Source organism: Macrosteles quadrilineatus, unplaced genomic scaffold (assembly GCF_028750875.1).
Source record: "Macrosteles quadrilineatus isolate MER2022 unplaced genomic scaffold, UCM_ALF_1.0 Scaffold_1__1_contigs__length_201487025, whole genome shotgun sequence".
NCBI classification, from domain to species: domain Eukaryota; kingdom Metazoa; phylum Arthropoda; class Insecta; order Hemiptera; family Cicadellidae; genus Macrosteles; species Macrosteles quadrilineatus.
The window spans coordinates 41,101,091-41,124,958 of NW_026542594.1; the positions used below are offsets into that span (position 1 = coordinate 41,101,091).

Below are 23,868 nucleotides of genomic sequence, written 5' to 3' on the forward strand. Positions count from 1 at the left end.
ACCCTCTTTCCCTACTAGTACTACTCAGTTCAAATCCGACCATCCTTTTTGCGCTACCCAATACTTAGAGGTAATTTCTATGATAAGATAAGTTAGGATCTAATATAGTAGGATTAATTCCTATTGAATTCTTATTTTTGGGGAATTATTGTGTTTATGAAATGAATGTTGTGTCCTTGTTTTATTATGATTTGAAAATAACAAACGAAGAAAGAAAGAACAATTTTTCTCGTAAGTTTATACCTTTTTTACCTATAAGTATGAAATAATATACAAACTTGTTTTATTTGATCCCTTACAACAGTTATCAGTTTCTTATAACCGTTTCTGTCGACTTATACACTATTAGTTCTTTCGCATTACAGTAGGACTGGGTGATATGAAGACATGATTTCATCAATATACTTAAATTATCCTGTATTCCAATTTAATTCCACCCTTAAATGTGCATAACTTCAGTTTTACGTAGCTTTACCACTAAAAGTATAAACATTATTCATATCACCCCGTTTATAATGTTGGTTTACTTATAAAAAGTTTACGTAAGAGATCATACAGCTCAAGATTGAATATGTAAATGGGACTCGTGTAGCTTGATGTTATTGCATATATGTAGAGGTACATAAAGAATATTGCAAAACAGAGCCATATAAGCAGACGATACAAGGATAGAGTATAAGAGTTTTTTCTGCAGTCTACAGTACTGGCATTGAATTCTGAAAACGTCTATTTATTTTTGTTTTAAGTATATTGGTTTTTATTATTAACTAATTATTTTAATATATAGCCACACATTTAGAAACAAATCCCAAGTTAATTACACAGTACGTCAACAAGTTAACTAACTTCTCTTACAATACGCAGAAACTGTAAATGAAAAATTGCAGCTTCTGTATACATTTTACTTTCTCCCCCTATACCCTAGTATATTAAGAAAGTATTGTTTACGTCAAAATTTTCGAGTTTGAGTTTTGAGTGGATATGTCCGTTTTGGGTCCCCCTGGACCCTAAAAAGTGGTTTTCGAAATAATGTCTGCGTGTGTGTGTGTGTGTCTGGATGTGTACATAGCTAGGGACTACACCTGTGGTCCGATTTCAATGAAATGGTAGTATGAAGGTAATCCATAGTATATCTCCAGGAGATTTTTTTTCTTTTTTTTTAAATTGTGATTTTTAATGTTGATTTCCCTATAAAACATTTAGTATGTTGTAGCCCTGAACAAAATGGTACAAATCCCATTTCTTTAAAAATTACTGTTCAAAAGTTATGGTAAATTATATTATTTTCCCATAAAAACCCCATAAGTAACGAATAAAAATGATTAAAAACTGTTTGGATTTAACATAGCATATTATGGTCCTTAAAATGTTTAACTACTTCTCATTTTTTTCAATGTTGATTTTTAATGGGAATTTTCCCATAAAACCCCATAAAATAACGGAAAATTAGATTTTCTCGAAATTGGCCCAAACGATTTTGATACCAGTTCAGTATGTTATAGTCCTAAACATTCTGAACAAAATGGTACAAATCCCATTTCTGTAAAGATTACGGTTCAAAAGTTATGGTAAATTATATTTTTCCCCCAAAAAAACTTATAAATAACGAAAAATAGGATAAAATACCCCCGCCGCAGCAAACCTGCAGACTAAGCGAACTTCAACTTGTCTGATTACATAAGACATATTTATTCCAAATTTAAATAACAATAGATTTAACGAGTGCTTAGGTTTGCTGCTATGGGCCAGGTAAAAAGTGTTTTTTGACCATACGTCAATAGTATAGGATAAAATAAATAAATTTGCCAAATTTTATCAACATATATCCATAAACAAGTAAACTACAACTGTTTTCATTTTCTCCATAAGAATAATATGGGAATTTTAAATTAGAGTATTTTTGAATTTTCTCCGTGACCGTTAGGTATTCATCAGCGCTTCAATATACTAAGTTGTTTCATTTTTTAAGCTCTACAAAACGGTTTAATAAAAATTGCAACATGTTTTGTTTTTAGGGTTAAAAATGGGAAAAACCCATTTTTAACCCATAAAACCCCTCATAAACCCCCGTTCCCATGGTCCGATTATGCTGATTCGCGAACTCGTTCGAATAAACGTAGGTTTACACGTATAAATCCTCCTCAGGCCCAAAAACAAAATTTAAAATTTTTTTTATTTTTTTTTATGAAATTTGGTTTAAAAAAAATCAAATATCAGCTGTGATTTTTTTCAAAATTTTATTTTCACTCTAAATACAAAAAAAATGATGTGTCAAATTTGACACATTGGGACTAAGGCAATTGCCACAAAAAACATTATAAATGAAAATAATTAAAAATGTCCATTATAAAACATTGAAATGGTACAAAAAACTTATTTACAACTCATGAAACAACTTGAAACAGTTCCTGGCATTGGTTATACACAAATGAACTTTGCATGTTGTGCAAAAAAAACGAGCGTTGGTTGAACTGCAGCCTGGTACTCGACATCGATGCCGGGTGGTACTAGCAGACACAAGTTCAGGCATATGCCTTACTCCAGAGGTTCGTTGAAGGTCATGAGGCAATGGAGTCGGTTTTCTTCTCTTAGGAGGTGTTTCAGGAAGAAGTTCATTCCCATCGTCTTCGTCATCATCTCGAAAGACCTCGACTTGCCCTTGAAGAAGGCGATCGGCTAGATCTGTTTTGTAGGAAAGAAGATCTGTCCTATCTTTCTTTGGAGTGTTGTCTGCAACTTCAACTCTTCTGCGAGTTAGCCATCCTGCTGCTACTACAAAGTCAATCATATGAAATAGTAGCCTAACAGTCCATTTTTTGGTTCTAGCGGATGTCCGATAATACGATATCATCCTATCCAGCAAATCAACACCTCCCATCTTGTCATTGTAGAGTTTTACTACTAGAGGCCTATTCACATCAATATACCTGCGTTCTTTCTTACACCAACGCTTGCATTTATCAGTAGGCTCCACTCCATGAACTGTTGAGGTTAATATAACTGGCTTATTGTCTAACCACTTTACGATCGCTATCTGTCCATCGTTTCTGATTACCTGGTTCATATAGCCTCTGCCTCCTCCTCGCAATTTTGCATCACTATAGAGAGGAGTTCCTCTTGGAATCCTGTCAGCTACCATTGTACCTGTTCCTTGGAAACCAAGGGCGTGGAGCTCATCCAACAGGGGAATAGAATTGAAAAAACGATCCATAAAAATGGATACTCCTTGTGGTAAGTGTTTTGCCAATCGTACAATTACCTTCCCCCCTATGTCCAAATGAGGGTAGTTAGGTAAAATTGTGTCACCTTTACCTTCATACAGAAAAAAGTCCAGAGGCAAACCATCAGGGGCACAGGCAACAAAATTCTTTAGCCCACATGGGTTTGGTTTTCCCTTCACATGCTGCCTCATTTGAGTACTACCCCAAAATGGTACCATCTGCTCATCCATTGATACTTCAGAGGACCTAGGATTTTGGAGGCATGCAGCATTGATAGCACTGAGTAATGGTGCTAATTTCCAATACTTACTGGATTTTTTTTCCTCGTCGGAAACTGCAGAATAATCCCTGACACGAAGATTAGCCCGTATAAAAAAAAATTTGTTTCGCGGCATTGCATCTGATATACTAGAAATCTTAGTTTGTGCAGCCCAATACATCCTAATCCTTGGGAGTTTTAGGTATGACATTTTCATGGTCATCCCCAAAAAGATTTTGATATCTGAAACAGTCAGCAACATCTCAGTTCCTCTGGTTGCTAGTATGTTAGCTGAAGTTGCTGCCGCTATGCCTTCCAATACCTCATCCGGAATATACTTAGAAAAATTGTCGAGAGTACTTACGAGCTCGATGTTAGGTTCGGGTTCCTCGTGTCGTGGTGCAGCAGGAAGTGATTCGAAATTATTACTAATAGACCAAGCTTGGGCATCACACACAGTTTGGGCAGGTAACACAGGAGCAAGAGCATCACCGCTAGGTCCACCAACACAACGTCCACGACTAGAATTACTTGGCCTAGCCGCACGGCGTCCACGGGCAGGTGTAGTCCTAGCAGCACGGTGTCGACGGGCAGCTATAGGCCTAGCAGACTGATGTTCACGCACAACTGTAGGCATTACGAAGGTCGGGTCACAGTCTTCGTCATCTGACTGAGCGTAACTATCAGAAACGTCACGAAAAGAGGTATCATACGTAGGTGAATGCACTTCACGCACGACAACAGTAGTCTTACGTAGAGGACGCATGCGAACAGCATAACTAGGCCCTGGGGCAGTAAGTTCTGGCTGTGGTAGTGTAGCTCTTGTTCCGGCTGTGGTAGTAGCTCTTGTTCCGGCTGTGGTAGTAGCTCTTGTTCCGGCTGTGGCAGTGCCTCTTGTTCCGGCTGTGGTAGTAGCTCGTGTTCCGGCTGTGGTAGTAGCTCTTGTTCCGGCTGTGGCAGTGCCTCTTGTTCCGGCTGTGGCAGTGCCTCTTGTTCCGGCTGTGGCAGGGGCTCTGGTTCCGGCATAGGAAGTGGCTCTGGTTCTGGTTCTGATTCTTGTCCTGCCTCATCATCAATCCTGGGTGGTGGCAACAGGAATGTGGAGTCAGACTCTTCATCATCTGACAAGTCGTCGACATCGGAAATGTCACCGAAATTCAATCGATCACAGAACTCTTGTAGAACATCTGAAATAAAAAAAAAACATAAGAATCCAATTTTATACAATAGAAAATAAGTTAAACATTATCATTTTAGTGGTAGTTTTGTTTGCAGTCCTAAAACATAGATTGGTAACTTTACAAAAAATACAATGTTGTGATTTACTAAATCCTTGGTCCCACTGTGTCACATTTGACACATCAAATTTCAAACGCAAATAGGACCAAAAAAGAACTGAAACCATGAGATATCATTTACACCATGTCATTGTATAGTAATTGAACAGTACTCCCAATTTTTTACAACTCATAATATCTACATTTACATATTTTAATTCTTTACTTACTTTGAAAGGTTAGTGGTAGTCTGCCGAATGGGTTGTCAGCCATCTTGAATGTTGATAAACTGTAGCAGAAAACCATTCAGCTGAGCAACTGACAAGCACTAGTTAGTGCTGGCACCTAGTGGGAGGCTAGAGAACTACTACCAACTCAATCCTATTCACAGTACGGGAGGAAAAGGCAAAATTATATGTGTGTCATATTTGACACATTGGGACTGAGGAGGGATACCAAATTTCATCAAAATTGTATCATTTTTGCTCGAGTTATCGCGCTAATGGACACACACACACACACACACACACATATATATATATATATATATATACATGTATATATATATATATGGTATATATACATTTATAATATTAGTAAGATATATATATATATAAATAAATATATATAATTAATACACTAGGCATATTTTTGTCATAATTGTTTGGAGTGGAGGTGCTACCGATCACCATGTCCAAGGTATCGTTAGAAAGGTCTTAGCATGTAGTTTTGCCATCAAACAAAAAAACTTTGGAATTCCATCAGGGCTCTGCCCCAGTGGCCTTCAAAGTCCCCATGTTATTCTTAGGGAGAAAATGTTTGTTTTTAATTTGAACAGATGAATACTTTGAAATTGACACTGATTTAAAACAGCTGGTTATACTCAAATTGGAGACATTTTCTATAAGAAAATCAAAACGTAACAAAAAAAAGGATGTGTGTATAGGCTACGGATGAGTGTTCTGGGGTAAGGATGCTAAGATAAGAAGGAAGATAAGGGGAGGATAAGATTGAAAAGGAAACTTTTGAGTGCGCAATGAAGAGTTTTGTTGGAAGTAGGGAAATCATAAAACACAGTAAGAAGTCTTAGATAAAAGAGGTCTAGAGATGAGAAAATAAAACATGATGAGTGGCAAGGAAACAATTGAGACGTTTAGAAAAGTAGCAAGGGAAAAAGGAAAAACAGTAATACATACAGGCTTTAAAATTTGAAAATAGAAACAAACAAATACTAAGAAAGAAAATGAATGAAAACTTGCCCATGAGAGGAAAGGTTAGAGCGAATCTCAATGATCCCTATCGCTCAGGTCGGTATGGGTAAGGGAGTCGTGCTTTAGGCTTTTGGACACATAATGTGCCTGGACGAGGATTGAAAGTGGCTGAAGCCTAAAAAGAAAAAGATTTTCATGGGGAATCGGCCTGGCAAATAAGTCCCAGGCAAATAAGTCCCGAATAAGCCAGGGGTGGTGGTGGGAACGAGGAGTTTGCTACAAACATTTACTGACTTGGTTGAAATGAAATATTTACTATTTGAATTTGGGTTTGCGTGAATATTACAATGAAAAAAGCAAGAGAGCCTGGATAATTTGATATACTAAAAAGAAAACTTAATTAACACTTTGCTGCATTTCTTAGTAATCAGTAATCATTTAAAGAGCCGATTTGCAAACTATGGAAACAGGAAAATCATAAAAGGCCAACAAGAAGAAGAAATAGAAATAATGTTTTTTTTTTATTTATAATCGTTATTATGGACAACCTAATGCGGCTATGAGTAAGGCTATTTGTAGAAAACACTATTTACAAGAAATGTTGATTATATCGCTCAGTTGTGTACATTTTGAGTATTTCCATAATCTTTGAGTCGAATCTTTTAGTCATCAGAAATTATGACTGTTATTCGTTTTTAAATAACGCCTGTTGTAATACTTAGCAATTGCTCGAATTCGAGCAACAGGTACACTAGTATACATAAATATACGTATGTAAATATATATATATATATATGTGTATGTAAATCTATATATATATATATGAATTTGAACGGATGGTGTTTTTGCCCTCTAGGGACCTCAAAACAAAAATTATATCGTTCCCGGGTCCAGGTCTTACCATGAGTACAACGGTAATAGCTTATTCCCTATATGGGAAATTCGCTAAAACGGCTAGGATTTAACATAGCATGGTCCTAACATATTTATGGTCCTTAAAGTTTTGAACTTTTTTTCATTTTTTTATTTTAATTTTTAATGGGGATTTTCCCATAAAACCCCATAAAATAATGGAAAACCAGATTTTCTCGATAATGGCCCAAACGATTTTGGTAAAAGTTTTGTATGTTATGGTCCATACAATTTTGAACAGAATGGTACAAACCCCATTTTCGTAAAAAAATATGGTTCTAAAGTTATGGTAGCTTATGTGATTTCCCCATAAAATAAAACATAAAATAACAATAAATAATCAGATTTTTTTAAAAAAGCTAATTTTTATCAAAATAAATATGTTATCGTCCTTATAATTCTAAAAAAAATAGTACAACACCCCAATGTACCAATTCTGGTTAAAAAGATATTGTAATTTTTGTGATTTTTAACTAGAAAATATCATATTTACTCTCACCGCTTTTCCCATTATAAAGGTTGTTGACAAACTTATGAGAGAAAGTATGTGTCAGAATGCTGATACCGTTTATTCATATTAAAAACCACGTTTGAAATAGAATATTACAGATCCGTGTCCCATACATTCTAAATAAGTTTGTTTCAGAGAGACATTAAGTTAGCCGATGCTATGTAGGTGTTTAGGTCGTTCTTCTGGTTAAAATTAAAAAGTCCTTAATGGCATTTTCGTATGTACGGAGGTACATATTTTATCGTGTTTTTGTGTTCTGAAAACCTCACAAGAATCAGTGGACCTGTACTATGATGCCTTTCCATGATGACTACATGCAGCAGCTACTTTCCTGTGGGCAAGAATTCCCCATGTTTATGAATTAACTGCACTCATTTCACACAACATTGATCTTTTTGCGTATCACATTTAGAAGCATCCACGAATAATTTTGAAATGGATCTATCGATATACGTTGGCGGTAAAGCTCCATTTTTCAACGAAAGTTTGTTTCCTCCTAACCAGAAAGTTTGTGTACGTGTAAAACGTTGAAACTTTCCTTTCACCATTTTTCTTTGTAAAATACGCAAAACTTTACAATCGAACTTTTTTACTTTTCTCATCCCAAGGTTATGTAAATTGTATATTGATTAATATTAATAAAAAGTATACGAAGCTTAAAAATTTGAGGACTCATAATTAAGTTACAATTTTTAATTTCATTACTTGAGTACTAACAGAAGGCCAAGCAAGAGACTTATAACACAAATGGGATAATTTACATCCCCATTACTTAACACGGATTGCTCGTGTATTAAAAATAGCCCAATTATTATCCCCTCTAGTAAACCATTAAATCATTCGCTGAGCTGACGATTGCTGGTACAGTGAGATGGATGGCTCATGATTGTCTTGCCGATTGATGTTCAATTAATTAGTGGTTGACGTTTGATTCGGAATTGGTTTGGCATCGAGTAGCCCAGTAGTTGGTCCTACTAGTTTGTAGTTTAGTGTTAGAATGGTATTGTTAAATATTTTTTTAATTTAAAATTTATTCATTTTGTGCATACAAAACTTGTGATTTTTTTAGTAAAAATATAAAATAGTCTAGTACATATGAATTTAGAATATCAATAAATTGTGTGATAAGACGTCATGTGTTTACACCAATAAGAACATTAGTTTGATTTATCATTTAAAATTATTTTGACTGTTCTGAGATAATTTAGGATTCGTGGATTTTTACACTTTGCTTCGATTAAAAAAATTATTTTAAGTCCAAAACTTTTTATTCTTTTCTTTTAAATTGGCTGGAGAAGATTATAATAATTTTGTATGCAATATTACTACGTAAATACGAGTAATATTGTTCCAAGTTAAATAAATGTCTCATTTTTAGCGAATTTCCTATATAGGGAACAAGCTATTACCGTGGTACTCATGGTAAGACCTAGACGCGGGACCGATTTTTTCGTTTTGAGGTCCCTAGAGGCCAAAAACACCATCCGTTCAAATTCATATATATATATATATATATATATATATATATATATATTTATATATTTATAAATAATGAAGAAAGCATATTAACTCAGTACCCTGAAATTATTTTTATTTTTAAAACTCTACATGTTTCGACCTTTAGGCCATTTACAAGAGTAACATTTAACCTCACTTCAAACACAAACAAATTAATTAACAAATAAACATCATGTGATGATGTTTACATATGATTTTTCTTTTTTCTTAAAATGTATAGTAAAATAATCTTTGGTCATGGAATTTTGTCATATATATATATATATATATATATATATATATATATATATATATATATATATATATATATATATATATATATATATATAATATTTATAAAATTGTATTATGGTTGTTTAATTTATCCTCCTCTCGATGTTTGTGTTAAATATTCTTTAATTTTAAATTTTTTTCATATATAGGATTTTTTTTCTTTACTTGCATCGTATTGATTATATTTGTTGAATCATTCTTGTAGCTGCAGTATATATGATATTCTTCTTTTGTATCTAATTTATTTCCTTTTGATCCATAGTCCAAAACTGTCATATCTGTTTCTATTTTAGTGAATTTATGATTCTCATTAAGCATGTGTTCTGCTACATTACTTTTCATACTAGTCACATTCTTTGATTTATACGCTTGTACATGTTCTTTATATCTACAATTGAACGACCTTCCTGTCTGTCCAATGTAATACTTTTCACAATCTGAACATTTAATTTTATAAATACCGGAGTTTTCATATTTTGATGTTACAATTTGGTTAAAAATAAATCAAAGAATGTGACTAGTATGAAAAGTAATGTCGCAGAACACATGCTTAATGAGAATCATAAATTCACTAAAATAGAAACAGATATGACAGTTTTGGACTATGGATCAAAAGGAAATAAATTAGATACAAAAGAAGAATATCATATATACTGCAGCTACAAGAATGATCCAACAAATATAATCAATACGATGCAAAATAAACAAAATCCTATATATGAAAAAAATTATAAAATTAAAGAATATTTAACACAAACATCAAGAGGAGGATAAATTAAACAACCATAATAAAATTTTAGATATATATATATGACAAATTCCATGACCAAAGATTATTTTACTATACATTTTAAGAAAAAAGAAAAATCATATGTAATGATCATCACATGATGTTTATTTGTTAATTAATTTGTTTGTGTTTGAAGTGAGGTTAAATGTTACTCTTGTAAATGGCCTAAAGGTCGAAACATGTAGAGTTTTAAAAATAAAAATAATTTCAGGGTACTGAGTTAATATGTTTTCTTCATTATTTATAATAGTAGCCCTTTATCTAAACAATTATATATATATATATATATATATATATATATATATATATATATATATATATATATATATATATATATATATATATATATATATGTGTGTGTGTGTGTGTGTGTGTGTGTGTGTGTGTGTGTGTGTGTGTGTGTGTCCGTTAGCACGATAACTCGAGCAAAAATGATCCGATTTTGATAAAATTTGGTACAAACGTGTAAACCTACGTTTATTCGAACGAGTTCGCGATCCAGCATGATTGGACCATGGGAAGGGGGGTTTACGGGGGGTTTTATGGGGTAAAAATAGGTTTTTCCCATTTTTGACCCAAAAAACATAAAATTTAGCAATTTCTTTCCAAACCATTTTGTAGAGCTTAAAAAAACTAATAATTTAGTATATTGAAGCGTTATCATGCGCCTAATGGTTACGGAGAAAATTCCTTAAAATTGTAAATTTAAAATTCCCATGTTATTCTTATGGAGAATAAGTAAACTGTTGTAGTTTGCTTGTTTATGAGCATATTTTGATCAAATTTGGAAATTAATTGTTTTTATTTCTTACTAACTATTAACATTGTACAAAAAAACAGTTTTACCCTCCCTGATACAGCAAACCTAAGTACTTGTTAAACTAATTTTATTTAAATCGGGAATAAATGTTATATTTTTAAGTAGACATTTAAGTGTAAATCCAATCAGTCAAATGAAAAATCGCTTAGTCTGCAGGTTTGCTGCGGCGGGGGTATTTTATTCCGTGACTACTTTACCTGAGAGTTATTTACGTGTTAATTGTACCATATTATTTTGTTCGTCTGTATAATTTTTCAATCTTTTATTATATTACCACGAACGACCATGTTACATATATGAAGGAAACTAAAAGGAAAATAATATATAGAAATGATATTAATGTTCTTATTTGGTTTGCAGGTTCTGTTTAAAGTAATGGTAAAAGATAAATTTTGTTTGGCATTCAATGGTATAATTTCATAAAAAAATTAAATGTAAATGTAATTCTACAGCAAAGACTGTGTTTTGTTATTAGGGCTGATGTCTCCAAGTAGAATGAAGAAAGATAATACCTTTTTAATATCCTATCCTTAATTTCCAAGTATTTAATGGGGTTAGAAATTGTTTAATATTTTTCTTCAATTGTAAAGGGTATAATGAAGTGAAAAGTTATGTTCTGAAGGATGTTTAGTTTTAGTTTTGATTCTCTAATAAATTAATTTTTTACTTGGGATGTCATTTAATTTAATTTCCTAAGTCAAAATTTGTACCGGTAAGGTAAAAAAAAATACGGTACAAAATATGCGCCACTCTGCTTTTTTAAATCAGCCATGTATCTTGTGTAAAATAATTATCTATTAAATTGTGTTTTTAGCTTGTGTTAATTTATACAAAAAAAACACGATTAAGGTTGATTTATTGTTAAAAGATGAACTCATCTTTGAGTTAGAGGTACGAAATTTAAAATTAAGCGAAACAAGTAATGTTGTTGATTAAGGAAAAATGTTAAGACAAGCCATATCACAAAAGGTCCAAGTAAATCTATATAATTAATACACTACATGAAAATTTGTCGGTTGAACTCCTCCGCCATTTCTTAACCGATTTTATCCATTGACGTCTCATTGGAAAGAGCGTGTCGCGTAGATTTGCAAACTGGTCTTACATTTTTGAAAAAATCCCTTGGGCTCTGCCCCAGTGGCTTTGAAAGTTTCCATGTTATCCTTATGAAGAACATAATTGTTTACATTTTGATCAGCTGTATAATTTAATTGCTGTTATTTATTTTTCAATTCAATGAAACGCATTGAGTACATTTATTTACTATTTGAGTTTGTGTAAACACAACCCCCAAGACTGATCGTGTCAGTATGGTTGTATCTTAAATTTGTGTATTTATCGTTGTTTTGTGTCGCTATGATGGATTGTGTTAGCATGATTGTAATTTAAATTTGTGCATTCATCATTGTTTTGTGTAGCTATATTTTGTTTATTTGTTGTTTTTGTAATGCCTCCGACACGACGACAACGAAACATGGACAGGAGGCGTAATCGTGATAACGACCGCAGCTACAGAACAGTGTGCTGCGGACAAACTCAACTATTAGGTTACAAATGCGCCCTTTAACACTACCCCAAAACGACTTTTCGTTCTCAATTAATTAGTCCTCTATCATGACCTGTGTTGCCTGTACAGCGAGGCATTTTAAGAAGGAGAAAACCGGCCGGAAAGCTTTAGGTTTATCAATAACGAAGATAAACATGGTCTGAGTTACACACCGGTAATCTTTGAGTTGACTCTTTTAAACACATTGTAAATAGGACTGTTATTCGTTTTGAAATAATTCCTGTAATACTTTGCAATTGCTCGAATTCGAGCAACATGTACACTAGTTATGATTAAATTAAAACAAAAATTGTGCCGGATGAGGAAATAGATTTAAAAGGTTTACTAAATTAACGGAGAGAAATTACCTTTAATAAAATTTAAGATATGCCTAGACAACATAATAATTGTAACGAAAAAACCTCCATATAACATGAAACTTAAATTGAAAAAATAGCATAGTTTGCTCCAGCTAACAGCTCTTGTCAAGGACTATTCCTGTGCTGTGCTATTGGATTAAGACGAATACCAAGTTCAATTAATAGGAATATAACTGTTTATTCCCTTTACTTGTCAGAACTAGCCTACTATAGCGAACTTGTTACATAGCTAAGTAGGCCTACATGTTATTTTTACTTTCCAATTTTCAACATCTATACTTATTTAATACGCAAGCAGGTTTTTTTGTGATAATTACTCCTCCGAACTACTAAACCAATTGACATGTTTTTGGTGTCATTGGAAAGAGCGTAATGAGAAGTTGTGCAGGAAACTTTTTTTAAGGAAATAATTAGAGAGTAAGGCCCTAGGGCCCTTTAAAGTTTCGTATTTCTCCAAAAGATTAACATGGGAAACAAAAATTGTTATAAAACTCCAGCCGTTGTCAGAAATTAAAAGTGAGAAGAAGAACATATGTTAATTAATTGTAAACAGTCAATAAGTTTGCTAATTTAACAGTTTGCTACAAACATTTACTGACTTGGTTGAAATGAAATATTTACTATTTGAATTTGGGTTGGCGTAAATATTACAATGGAAAAATCGAGAGAGCCTGGATAAATTGATATAGTAAAGAAAAAACTGATCCAACACTGTGCTGCATTTCTTAGTAATCATTGAAAGAGCGGATTTTCAAACCATGGAAACATAGGAAATTCATAGCCCGCCACCAAGGAGAGGAAATAGAAATAATGTTTTTTTTTAATTTATAATCGTCGTTATGGACAACCTAATGCAGCTATGAGTATGGCTATTTTTAGAAAACACTAAAAAACAAGATCAGCTTTTGAACAATGATAAGATATTTACAAGATATGTTGATTATTTCAATCAGTTAGGTACATCTTTGAGTATTTCTATAATCTTTGAGTCATCAGAAATTATGAATGTTATTTGTTTTAAAATAACACCTGTAATACTTGGCAATTGCTCGGATTCGAGCAACAGGGACACTTGTGTTTAAATTAAAAAGCCGATTTCAGGAGAGGCGAATACTGTTTTCTGCACCAACGTTTGTTGAAGCATAATTTGCCCTATGCATAATGCCAATAAAGGACGATTTCTTTGACATTGAAAAGTTTTATTCATAGAACATGTAACTTATAACTATGGTTAAAAGTTATAGCAATGTCACACATTAAAACATAACATTATATGCGTTTTTAACATTAAAAATAAAGAAAGACAATAAACTCCAATAGTAGGTGTTGTAAGAAATACTTAGTAAACCAAAAGTATGGCTTTTATTCATTCAAAATTACAACCATGTTTTAGTTAAGAACAAATACAATATTTACAAACAAATCAAATAATAAATATTATCAGGTGATAATGTTCACATCACCACATTCTCCCCCACTAGTTTTCAAGGTAGGTATAGCATATGTAATCCTTTAGATATGACGGAGGCTTGACATTCCTCTTTGGACGTAGTTTCCCCACAGCCGTCTCTGAAGTTGGGGTCTGAGATACCGTTTGTTGAGTTTCATTTTGAACTTCATTGTGGTCAATGTCTGAATTTATATTTTCAACAATCTCTCTCTCAGTAGTGTTGTCTTCATGAGGTAGATCACCAGGAGGTAGGCCAGCGGGTGCAAGATGTCTCAGGGATACTTGTGATTCTGACTCATCTCTTCTTCTGACGAGAGCGTACTGTGGATTTGATTCCAAAAGTTGAACTGGTTCCACAAGGTCATAATATTTATTAGATCTTACAAACTTTCTAATCAGGACAGAACCAGGAGCGGATAGCCAAGATGGTAAGGAGTCTCCATTGGTAGATCTTCTGCTATGTATAAAGAATCTTTCGTGCGGTGTGCAGTTTGTCGCAGTGCATAAAAGAGATCTGACAGAGTGAAGTGCCTCCTGTAATACTTCTTCCCATGCAGGAACTGGCAGGTTGTGGTTTTTCAAAGCTAGTAGGATGGTTCGCCATATTGTTCCATTGAAGCGTTCAATCTGAGAGTTCCCTCTAGGGTTATAAGGTGTCGTATGACTTGTAGCTACTCCGTACTTGTGAAGAAAGTCCGTCAGCTCTTGCGACATGAAAGATGAACCTCTATCTGAATGTACAAAGGACGGGGCTCCAAACATAAAAAATAGATCTGAAAAACATCTGATAACTGTTGCTGAACTAATGTCCTTACAGGGGTAAGCAAATACAAAACGAGAATACTCGTCCACCATGGTTAAAAGGTAACGGTTTCTGGTTGTTGATGGAAGAGGGCCCTTAAAGTCAATATTTAGACGTTCGAAGGGAGTGGTTGCCTTTATCAATTTGCCTTGGAATTGGTGAAATCTTGGCTTCACTTCTGCACATGTTTGACAAGCTGACGTCATCCTTTTTACATCATCCAGAGTGTAGTTTAGATTTTTAGTTTTAATCCAATGAATCATTCGAGTGACTCCCGGATGGCAGAGAGATTTGTGTAATTCAAACAACTTAGCATTGTCCCAGCGAACCACACATGCCCGAGAGAGCGTATCTGCTTTTACATTCTCCCTACCAGGTCGGTACACTATTTCATATTGATAAGGTGTTAGCTCTAGTCGCCATCTCATAACTTTATCGTTCTTGATTTTGCTTGTATGCCTCTTGTCAAAGATAAATGATAAAGCTTGCTGATCTGTGTATAATCTGAAGTCTCTTCCGATAAGAAATGATTTCCATTTTCGAAGGGCTTCGACAATGGCAACGGCTTCTTTTTCAACAGCTGAATACAGCTTCTCAGATTTGTTTAGAGTCCGTGAGAAAAAAGCAATTGGCCGATTATCTTGACTCAAAGTTGCTGCCACGGCTATGTCAGATGCGTCAGTCTCCACTGCCAGTGGCTCTTGCCCATTCCTAGGAGTAATTACTGAGTTTGCAATGTCAAGTTTGAGGGCTCCAAAATCTGCAACCGCTTCCTGTGACAAAGGAAAAGAATTTACTTGTGTCAGGTTTCTTATTTTATCAGAAAACCGATGTATCCATTTTGAATAGTGAGCGAAAAATCCTAGGACTCGCTTTAGTGAAACTTGGTCTTTGGGCACAGGAAGTGACAGTAGAGATTCTAGTCGATCTGGATCAGGTCGAATAGAGTTATGGGAAACTAAATGTCCCAACAAGGTTATTGAAGACTGGTTGAACTTGCTCTTTTCGTTGTTGATTACAAGTCCATACTTAGTTACAGCATCTAAAAATGTTCTTAGATTCTCATCATGATCCTTTTGATCCTTTTCACATACGGTCAAATCATCCAGATAGGCAGAGTTAAATTGTAGAATAGTTTGGGTGGTTCAACTTTGGCACAGGAGCACACCAACAGAGGAGGTTTCTTACCTCCAAACCAAACCTGTATATTTGAGTGGAGTTTCATGATATCATGTCCGATAAGCACATCAGTACAAAGATCTTCAAGAACAGTCAACTTAAAATTGTTGTAATTGTGATTCAACAGATTTAGGTTGATTTTAACGTTTGATTTCATATTAGAAGCAGCTAGTGATACTTGTCCACTTTCATTATACATTTTAATTTTGTTTAACTGAACAAACTTCAAGTTTACAAAGCTTGATGTACTCCCGGTGTCTATTAAGCAATTTGCTTTCAGGCCATTCACTTTAGCTTCAACTGTAGAGTCCTTCAATACAGATGTATTATGTGTAGTTGCTATTAGTGCAGCTGATGTACTAGACGTCTTCTGTTTTACTTTAAAATGTTGAGTTGGATTGCTTTTACAGACTCTCGCATAATGCCCTGTCTTGTTACATTTCCCACAAGTTGCTTCTCTGGCTGGACAGCGATCTCTAGAGTGTCTATCATGCCCACAAAAATAACACTTGCCATCAATATTTTTAATAGCGGAAACAGTCGCTTCTTCCTTTTGTTGTAGTGGGAATTCGTACTGACAAGCTTGCTTTGCCAATTCATTCGTTGCACAAGTTTGCATTCCGTACATAGATTTTGGATAGCTCTCGACTTGAGCTTGAGCCATTTCAAGAGCTCTAGAGTGTTCCACTGCTTCAGCTAGGTCTAAAGTTTTATTTTAAAATAGTCTCTGTCGTATGTATGACGAGGCTAATCCATTGATAAAAGCATCACGAATGTAATGATCCCTGTATTGAATCGCATTAACAGCTTCAAAAACGCAATCTTGGCTCAAAAGTTTCAGTTCCGACACATATTTGTCAATAGTCTCACCTTGTTACTGTTTTCTAGTCATTACTAAATATCTTGAGAATATTTCATTCTTTTGTTTGATGTAAATTGAGTTAAGAACTCTCAAAGCGTATTGGTAAGTTTCAGATTCCTTGATAAATTTATAAGTAGTAAAAGATAGTCGATTAGTTAGTAGTTTCAGTTTGTCCTTGTCTTCAACGAATTCTGTCATGGTTAGAAAGTCTTCGAATGTTTGTAACCAATGCGTCCATTCCTCTGAGGCAGTTGGAGATTCCGGGTCAATTTACAATTTGTCTGGTCTAAGGAATTTCTCCATTGTAATGTAGCACTAACTGAGTTTATCAATGAATGAATAAAATTGTTGTAAGAAAGACTTAGTAAACCATAAGTATGGCTTTTATTCATTCAAAATTACAACCATGTTTTAGTTAAGAACAAATACAATAATTACAAACAAATCAAATAATCCTTATGGTATATAATACGTGAAGGCGATTTCTACAAAACACTACTCCTCCGTTAATAATGGACGGATTTTTACAAACGACGTGTCAAAATAAAGTATTTTTTGTGTAGACGCCCCCTTTCACCAATTCATGTAATAAAAATCCTCGGGCTTTGCCCCACAGACCATCAAAGTTGGAGTTTCTCCCATAAGATTAACATGGGGTAATCTAAATATTTAATTGGAAACTTTGTCCTCACTAATTTGAGAGAACGGCTGGGTGTAGAAACTTGGTAGAGGTGTCCAAAGAAAGGTCTTTGTCTGTAGATGAGTTACAAAAAGAAAAACCAAGCAAAATTCCTTAAGACTCTGTCCCAGAAGCCTTTAAAGATCCCTCCACAGAGTTGTTTACATTTTGGTCATGTGAATAATACTTTTTAATGAAACAGCTGTTCATTTTTATTAGGGAATAGGGAATAAGCTATTTAAATTGTATTTCAAACAACACACATTTATTTGGAGTTACTGAATTCTACCAAATAAGTATTTCCAATGTTATTTTCTGATTTTAAAATTGATTTTCTTCTTTATCATGTAATGTTTTGCAATATAACGTTCCATTACGAAATCATTGGAAAATCCTTTTATCAGCAATTCTTAAATCATTTCTCATTGAACTATCTTATATCTGGGTTGGTGTCTGCCTTTTTCACCACTTTTTCCTACATTTTATCATATTATTGTACACATATCAAATATGCATTTATGTAGAAATATCTGCTCTTATCGTGTCTAATAAAGTTCAAACATAGAAACCTTGCCTAAAATGGTACCCATCTTGACAAATTATTTGCACATGCCTATATTAAGGACTTTGGCGCACTGGGTTGGTAACATTATTGAAAATAACACGACATTTTGGCTGTAAAATATGGTACAAAGAGAAAATACTATTTAAGCAGCTACTGTCATGACAGAAAGGTCATACTGTATTCCTTTTAAACTAGATCACATAATCCTTTATAAGATACGTTGTTTAACAATATGTAAACGTCTATATATACGTAACAGCCAATTTACAGTATTTTTGCTTTTTGGAAATGTCCCATTGCTATGTCATTTGCATTATTTGTTGCCATTGAAGCTGCAAGACCATATGGACCAGGAGGCCCCTAACAGTTCAAGAATAAAAGCCAACTTCACTTCAAGTATTTTACTACACCTAACATTCCGTAGAAAGATTATATTGAGAACTTTATGTCATTGATAAGGCTGAGACAACTAACTTACATCCCTCATGTCAAGGAATTCCAGCTTTTTACAGTAACCCCACAATCAATTTCTCAAAACTATGCTAGAGGGTTCATTCATTGGCACAGAAGTACGATATGAACTGAAGCGACACGCGACGTGACGAAGGAAAAATCAAACTTACACTGTAACGGATATACCCTCCTTTGAATTTAGAAAATGTCTTCCCAAAAAATATTTCCTTTTGAAATAAAATCATATTACACTGATGAAATCACGGAAGTAATTTCATTCAATTTAATTTCATTTAACTCAATCAATATCATTATTGTTTTTACACTTATTGCTCTTTAAACAATGCTAAATCCTCAAAATATGTATATTTCACCCAATTTATCGCAGTTGGATGAATTAACGTAAGCCTTCAATGTAACCGTCGATTTTGACGGGTTTCACCTAGTAAATATTATCAGGTGATAATGTTCACATCACCACAGTAGGCTAGGTTCTGTAACACAAAAAAGTATTTTTCAATAATCGTTTTACAGTTTTATTGGCCTTAATAGTTGATATAAGACATCTATAAACTAATGTACATTAAAGAAATAAGATGAGTTTTTAAAATATAGTTTGGTTGAATGTCCTTTGAACTTAATGAAATTTACATATAAGATGCTTAAAAATAATGCAATATTTTAAAAATAAGTACTAAATATGATGGGACACCCAACTATTTGGTTTGTGTTGTTGTAATGGGTAAAGCGACAACAGGACTGAATTTGACCTGGGCCAGCCAGAGCCCTCTGGGGCAGTCGTGCGTCATAATGCGAGGGTGCGACATTAGGACTGAATGGAATCTCCCCGTTCTCCCTGCCTTATTCCCATCACCCTACCCCCGGACACATAGTGAACTAGTGGGATAGTGAACGGATCGGCTCATGGAATCGTTCCCTTGTTAGCATTCGTCTTTATTAATATAATTTAGCCGCTATTCCAGTGCCTCGCAACGAGATCAAGATTCAGAAGAGACAATTTTGGTTCCTTTAAAATGCCGTAAAATGGTTGTTTGATCACCCATTTTATTTAGATACGAAATTCAACCGTACCACTTGACTTGATTCAAAAGTCCGCTTTGTTAACTCAGATTGTAAACACTTATTTAGGCTACCTAGGATGGTGTAAAAGTAATGACGATGCACTCATTGAAATATTACATTGTGACCTTTATGATTTTATGTTTAAAAATACGCTTACTAACAAGTGTATTTACTAAAACAAAGTGTTGTACGTCAATTGTTACAACGAATAAAATCCTGATCAGCTGATTAGTTGACGTTCGAAACATTACAATTTTACTTCTTTTCTCTCAATCCTTGAATCTCATTGGTCCGTTACCCGTGTTGTTATGAGAAAAACTATGCTGTTATGAAATGAAATATGCTGTTATGAAAGTAAACAGCTGTTACGTGAAACTTTTCAATTCTGAGAACTAAACTGAAATGGTTACTTTTAAAAAACGGTCGTGGGTAAAATAATTAAAGGGCTTTAAGTAGACTGTAATTGTGTATATTTAAAAAACAAAGAATATAACAGATGTTAGTTAAATCATTCCAAATACAAATGTCATAGAGGAAACAAGCAATTATGAGAATATGGCAAAGAGTTTCTAACACCCCCGGTGTTGCTAGTTAGTATAAGATTCGTTCAGTTCCGTCATTTGTTTATGCTTATCATCCATAAGTTACCAAATTTTATGATAATTATTAGCCAGATTTATTTGTTTGGAAAAAGCTTTCGAACCCGCAATGGCACTTTTCAGATGAGTATTTAACATTATTTTTCATTACGATATCGAAAAACTTGTAAACAATACGAATACCTTTGTTTATTCAATATGGGGTCTGCACAGCAAAATCCCATACCGGTTACGTTCCGTGCACCACAAATGCACAGAAAGTTAACGTTATGTAATTTTGCTGCAGTAGCGGAAATAACCTACTGTATTTTCTTAGTTCATTTATATCAGTTCCGTCACAGTTCCACCACAGACCAGTCACAGTTCAGTCTCAGTTGAATCCAAAATTTCTCAGTCAAATTATATAAGTATAGAGTATAGGAACGAGTAATTTTACCATCGACTGTAACATAAATTAATGTGTTGTGGATTGTCAGGGTCATTCATTTGGTTTCAGTCGGACTTGCGTTACTATATTTACAGTGATGTTACAGTGAAAAATGGTAAATTAAAACTTAATATTCTATCAAAATCTCATCCTAAATCTTGTCCATTGTTACAAACAGTACTTAAAATACAAACTCGGTAATTTAAATGAAAAACCGCACTATTTTTCTAATCTCAACTCAAACACGTCCGACAGGAGGCCGAAAACCAAAAATGTCGGTAGAAAGAAATCTGGAATTGACTGACGGACGCCGAGAGAGCGACTGACGGATTTGCGCCGGATGAGTGTATATAAAGCAATAGAAAATCCATTAAAGAATATTTTGGCTAACTGTGACGTGACTGATATATCTGATTTGTGACGTGTCGTAACTGTTATGTGTGAATCGACCTCAAAAAGTGTAGGTACTTTCGTGTGTAGGGTAATGAAAATTACTATTACATTTCGGCAAGCGACACCATTTATTTATGTTTATGATCCATACAGTTTTTGTTTAAATATTTATGTATTACTAGCAGTTACCCGGTGCGCGCATCGATGTAGGCCTATAATACTCTACGGGTGCGCGTTGCAGCGCTAACAACTATTATTTTAAACTAGTGCTTCTGTTGCTCGTATTCGAGCATTGCAAAGTATTTCAGGCATTATTTCAAAATGAATAACAGTAATAATTTCCGATGACTTGAAAGAGTCAACTCAAAGATGATGTAATCAATCACTCCACTCAAGTTATCGAAATTGAAAACCATAAACGAATGAAAACGACAATTTATATCGGACCTCGCGTTGAAGCAGGAAACTACATGAAATTTAAAATTACAATATTTTAATTTGTTTGGAACGTATAATATCATAAATGTATCTTTTTATCTAAATATATAAATGACAATCAAAAGTGTGTCACTGATGTAGCATGTAAATTCAAGTAGTATAAATATTTTTTTACTTAAGTTCTAGCAATGTGATGGACAGTATCCTCATCCTCTGTTTAGCAAGCACTGCTGGAGGATTGAAATATATTAGTGTCAGTAAAGAAATGTTTTATTTCTTAAACAACAATTCACCATGACAACATTTGGTACCGTTAGTTATTGAGATTTTCTATTATTTACCAACATCCCGTTCACCTGATGCATAGTTAACAAAGAGAAACGTCTGCGTCGAGCTAGGAATTCCAGGAAGGGTCACACATTCCCTTTCCTCTGTTCATAGTTCCCAATGTTCTGTAATCTGGACCTTCCAGCTATTAGGTCGTATGTAATGGATTACTGAGAAATAATTTATGTACTACAACACCAATGCCAATTAACTTTCTGAAATATGTTCACAGAAAATAACAGATCAGTATCCGTCCACAACAAACCCTATGACATCAAAGGGACATCAGGGAGTTCGTGAGATGCGTTCCACAAACTAACAATACCACACTGTACTGAAACGAAAATCAGAGCGTTGTTGGTGTATGTCCACAGTAGTGAGTTCTATGCTTGAAAGTTGTACCAAATATTTAAAGTTGGCATTATTTAAATAAATAAACCCAGTTAATACGACTTAACGTCAACAACACCTTTACTCCTTATATCAATACAGTAGTACAATTTAACACTGTACTACAAAATTAACTAACAACCTAATAATTACTTTAGTTTAATTTTAGGTTTTACTTTCATATCTTTAACTATTTTTAAACGTATATATTACCCATGACGAACATTAAATTTTCATAAATTTACTAATATGAAAAGCCTAAATTCACATTAGGTCTACATGCAAAATACCCCGGCTAAAAAGTGTTAAGTGAAAGTTTAAAGTGTCTTTGGGTAAACTGTATACCCTATTTAAATGTATTTGTTTGTTCAAACTGAGCTGGTTTTAATGCAAGTAACGATTTTATAAATAATAGTAAACTAGAGGACCCATGCTGCTCCGCAGCGTTAAGATAAATATAATATCCGAGATATAATCAAATTTATGATTTTTGATTGAGTAACACAGTATCTTGAGCTTAACTGATTCAAACGATCAATAGCTCAAATTAAAGCCTATAATTTACTAATTATTTTTAGTTTTAAACATGTACAAAAACATGCACAATACTGGAGCTATTGATTTTAATCATAGAAAACCCTTTTGGAAAATAATATTTCTGTTGGTTGTTCACCTTACGTTTGCTTTAAACTCGTCCGATTTGAATAAATAATAGCTTAAATGAAAGGCGGTATTTCACTGGAGGTTCTTAGACTAAAATATATAGGATTGTATAGTAACTCGTGAAATACATCATAAATTGTAGTAAGAACTCAAAAATATATCAAATTATGTTTTTTGTCGAGTAATACAGTAGGTAAATATTTGTCAATTATTGGCGAGCATGCCTTCATTTTGAGACCTCAATCATGAAAATCGGTCGTGTAGAAGAGCCAAACGAACTCGGAAAAGAAAACCCTAAATTAACTCCCATAAAAAATATAAGGGAAGCAATTTTGTTTACGTGTAGGCCGAGTGGGATAATAGATAATTATATGCCGATGCTTGATGGCAAATCTGTGCGTGCATTTCTTCAGTTTGATACCTCAATCATGAAAATCGGTCGGGTAGAAGAGCTAGAACTCGGCAAAGAGAACCCAAATTTTACTCCTATAAGAAATACATGGAGAGCAAATTTCGTTTACGTATAGACCGAGTGAGACTATAGATAATTATATGCCAATGCTTGATGGCAAATCTGTGCGTGCATACCTTCAATTTGAGACCTCAATCATGAAAATCGGTCGGGTAGAAGAGCTAAACGAATTCGGAAAATAATAGCCAATTTTTTTAAATATTTAAGACAGTGTACAACTAAACAGCTTTTTTAATTTACTCCTCGTTTTTCCATTCACTATACATTATGTAACTTACTAAATAATAGAGCCTATATTTTATTCATTATTTAATGGATATAACAACTGTTAGAGTGATTAAACATTTTAGTTTTGAACTGGAAAGAAT

General features: G+C 33.9%; 2 protein-coding genes across 2 annotated transcripts; both read right to left on the reverse strand.

Moving 5' to 3' along the window:
• Nucleotides 1-2,377: 2,377 nt before the first annotated feature.
• On the reverse strand, nucleotides 2,378-3,451 carry LOC128996362 (piggyBac transposable element-derived protein 3-like). The gene has a single exon (XM_054421648.1). It carries the CDS (start codon nucleotides 3,449-3,451, stop codon nucleotides 2,378-2,380), a length of 1,074 nt encoding a protein of 357 aa, XP_054277623.1.
• Nucleotides 3,452-14,195: 10,744 nt separating this feature from the next.
• Nucleotides 14,196-16,641, reverse strand: LOC128996369 (uncharacterized). The gene is made up of 2 exons (XM_054421662.1): nucleotides 16,588-16,641; nucleotides 14,196-15,743 (listed from the first exon to the last, which is right to left on the reverse strand). The coding sequence occupies exons 1-2, from the start codon at nucleotides 16,639-16,641 to the stop codon at nucleotides 14,196-14,198; spliced, it is 1,602 nt and encodes a 533-aa protein (XP_054277637.1).
• Between the last annotated feature and the right edge of the window lie 7,227 nt (nucleotides 16,642-23,868).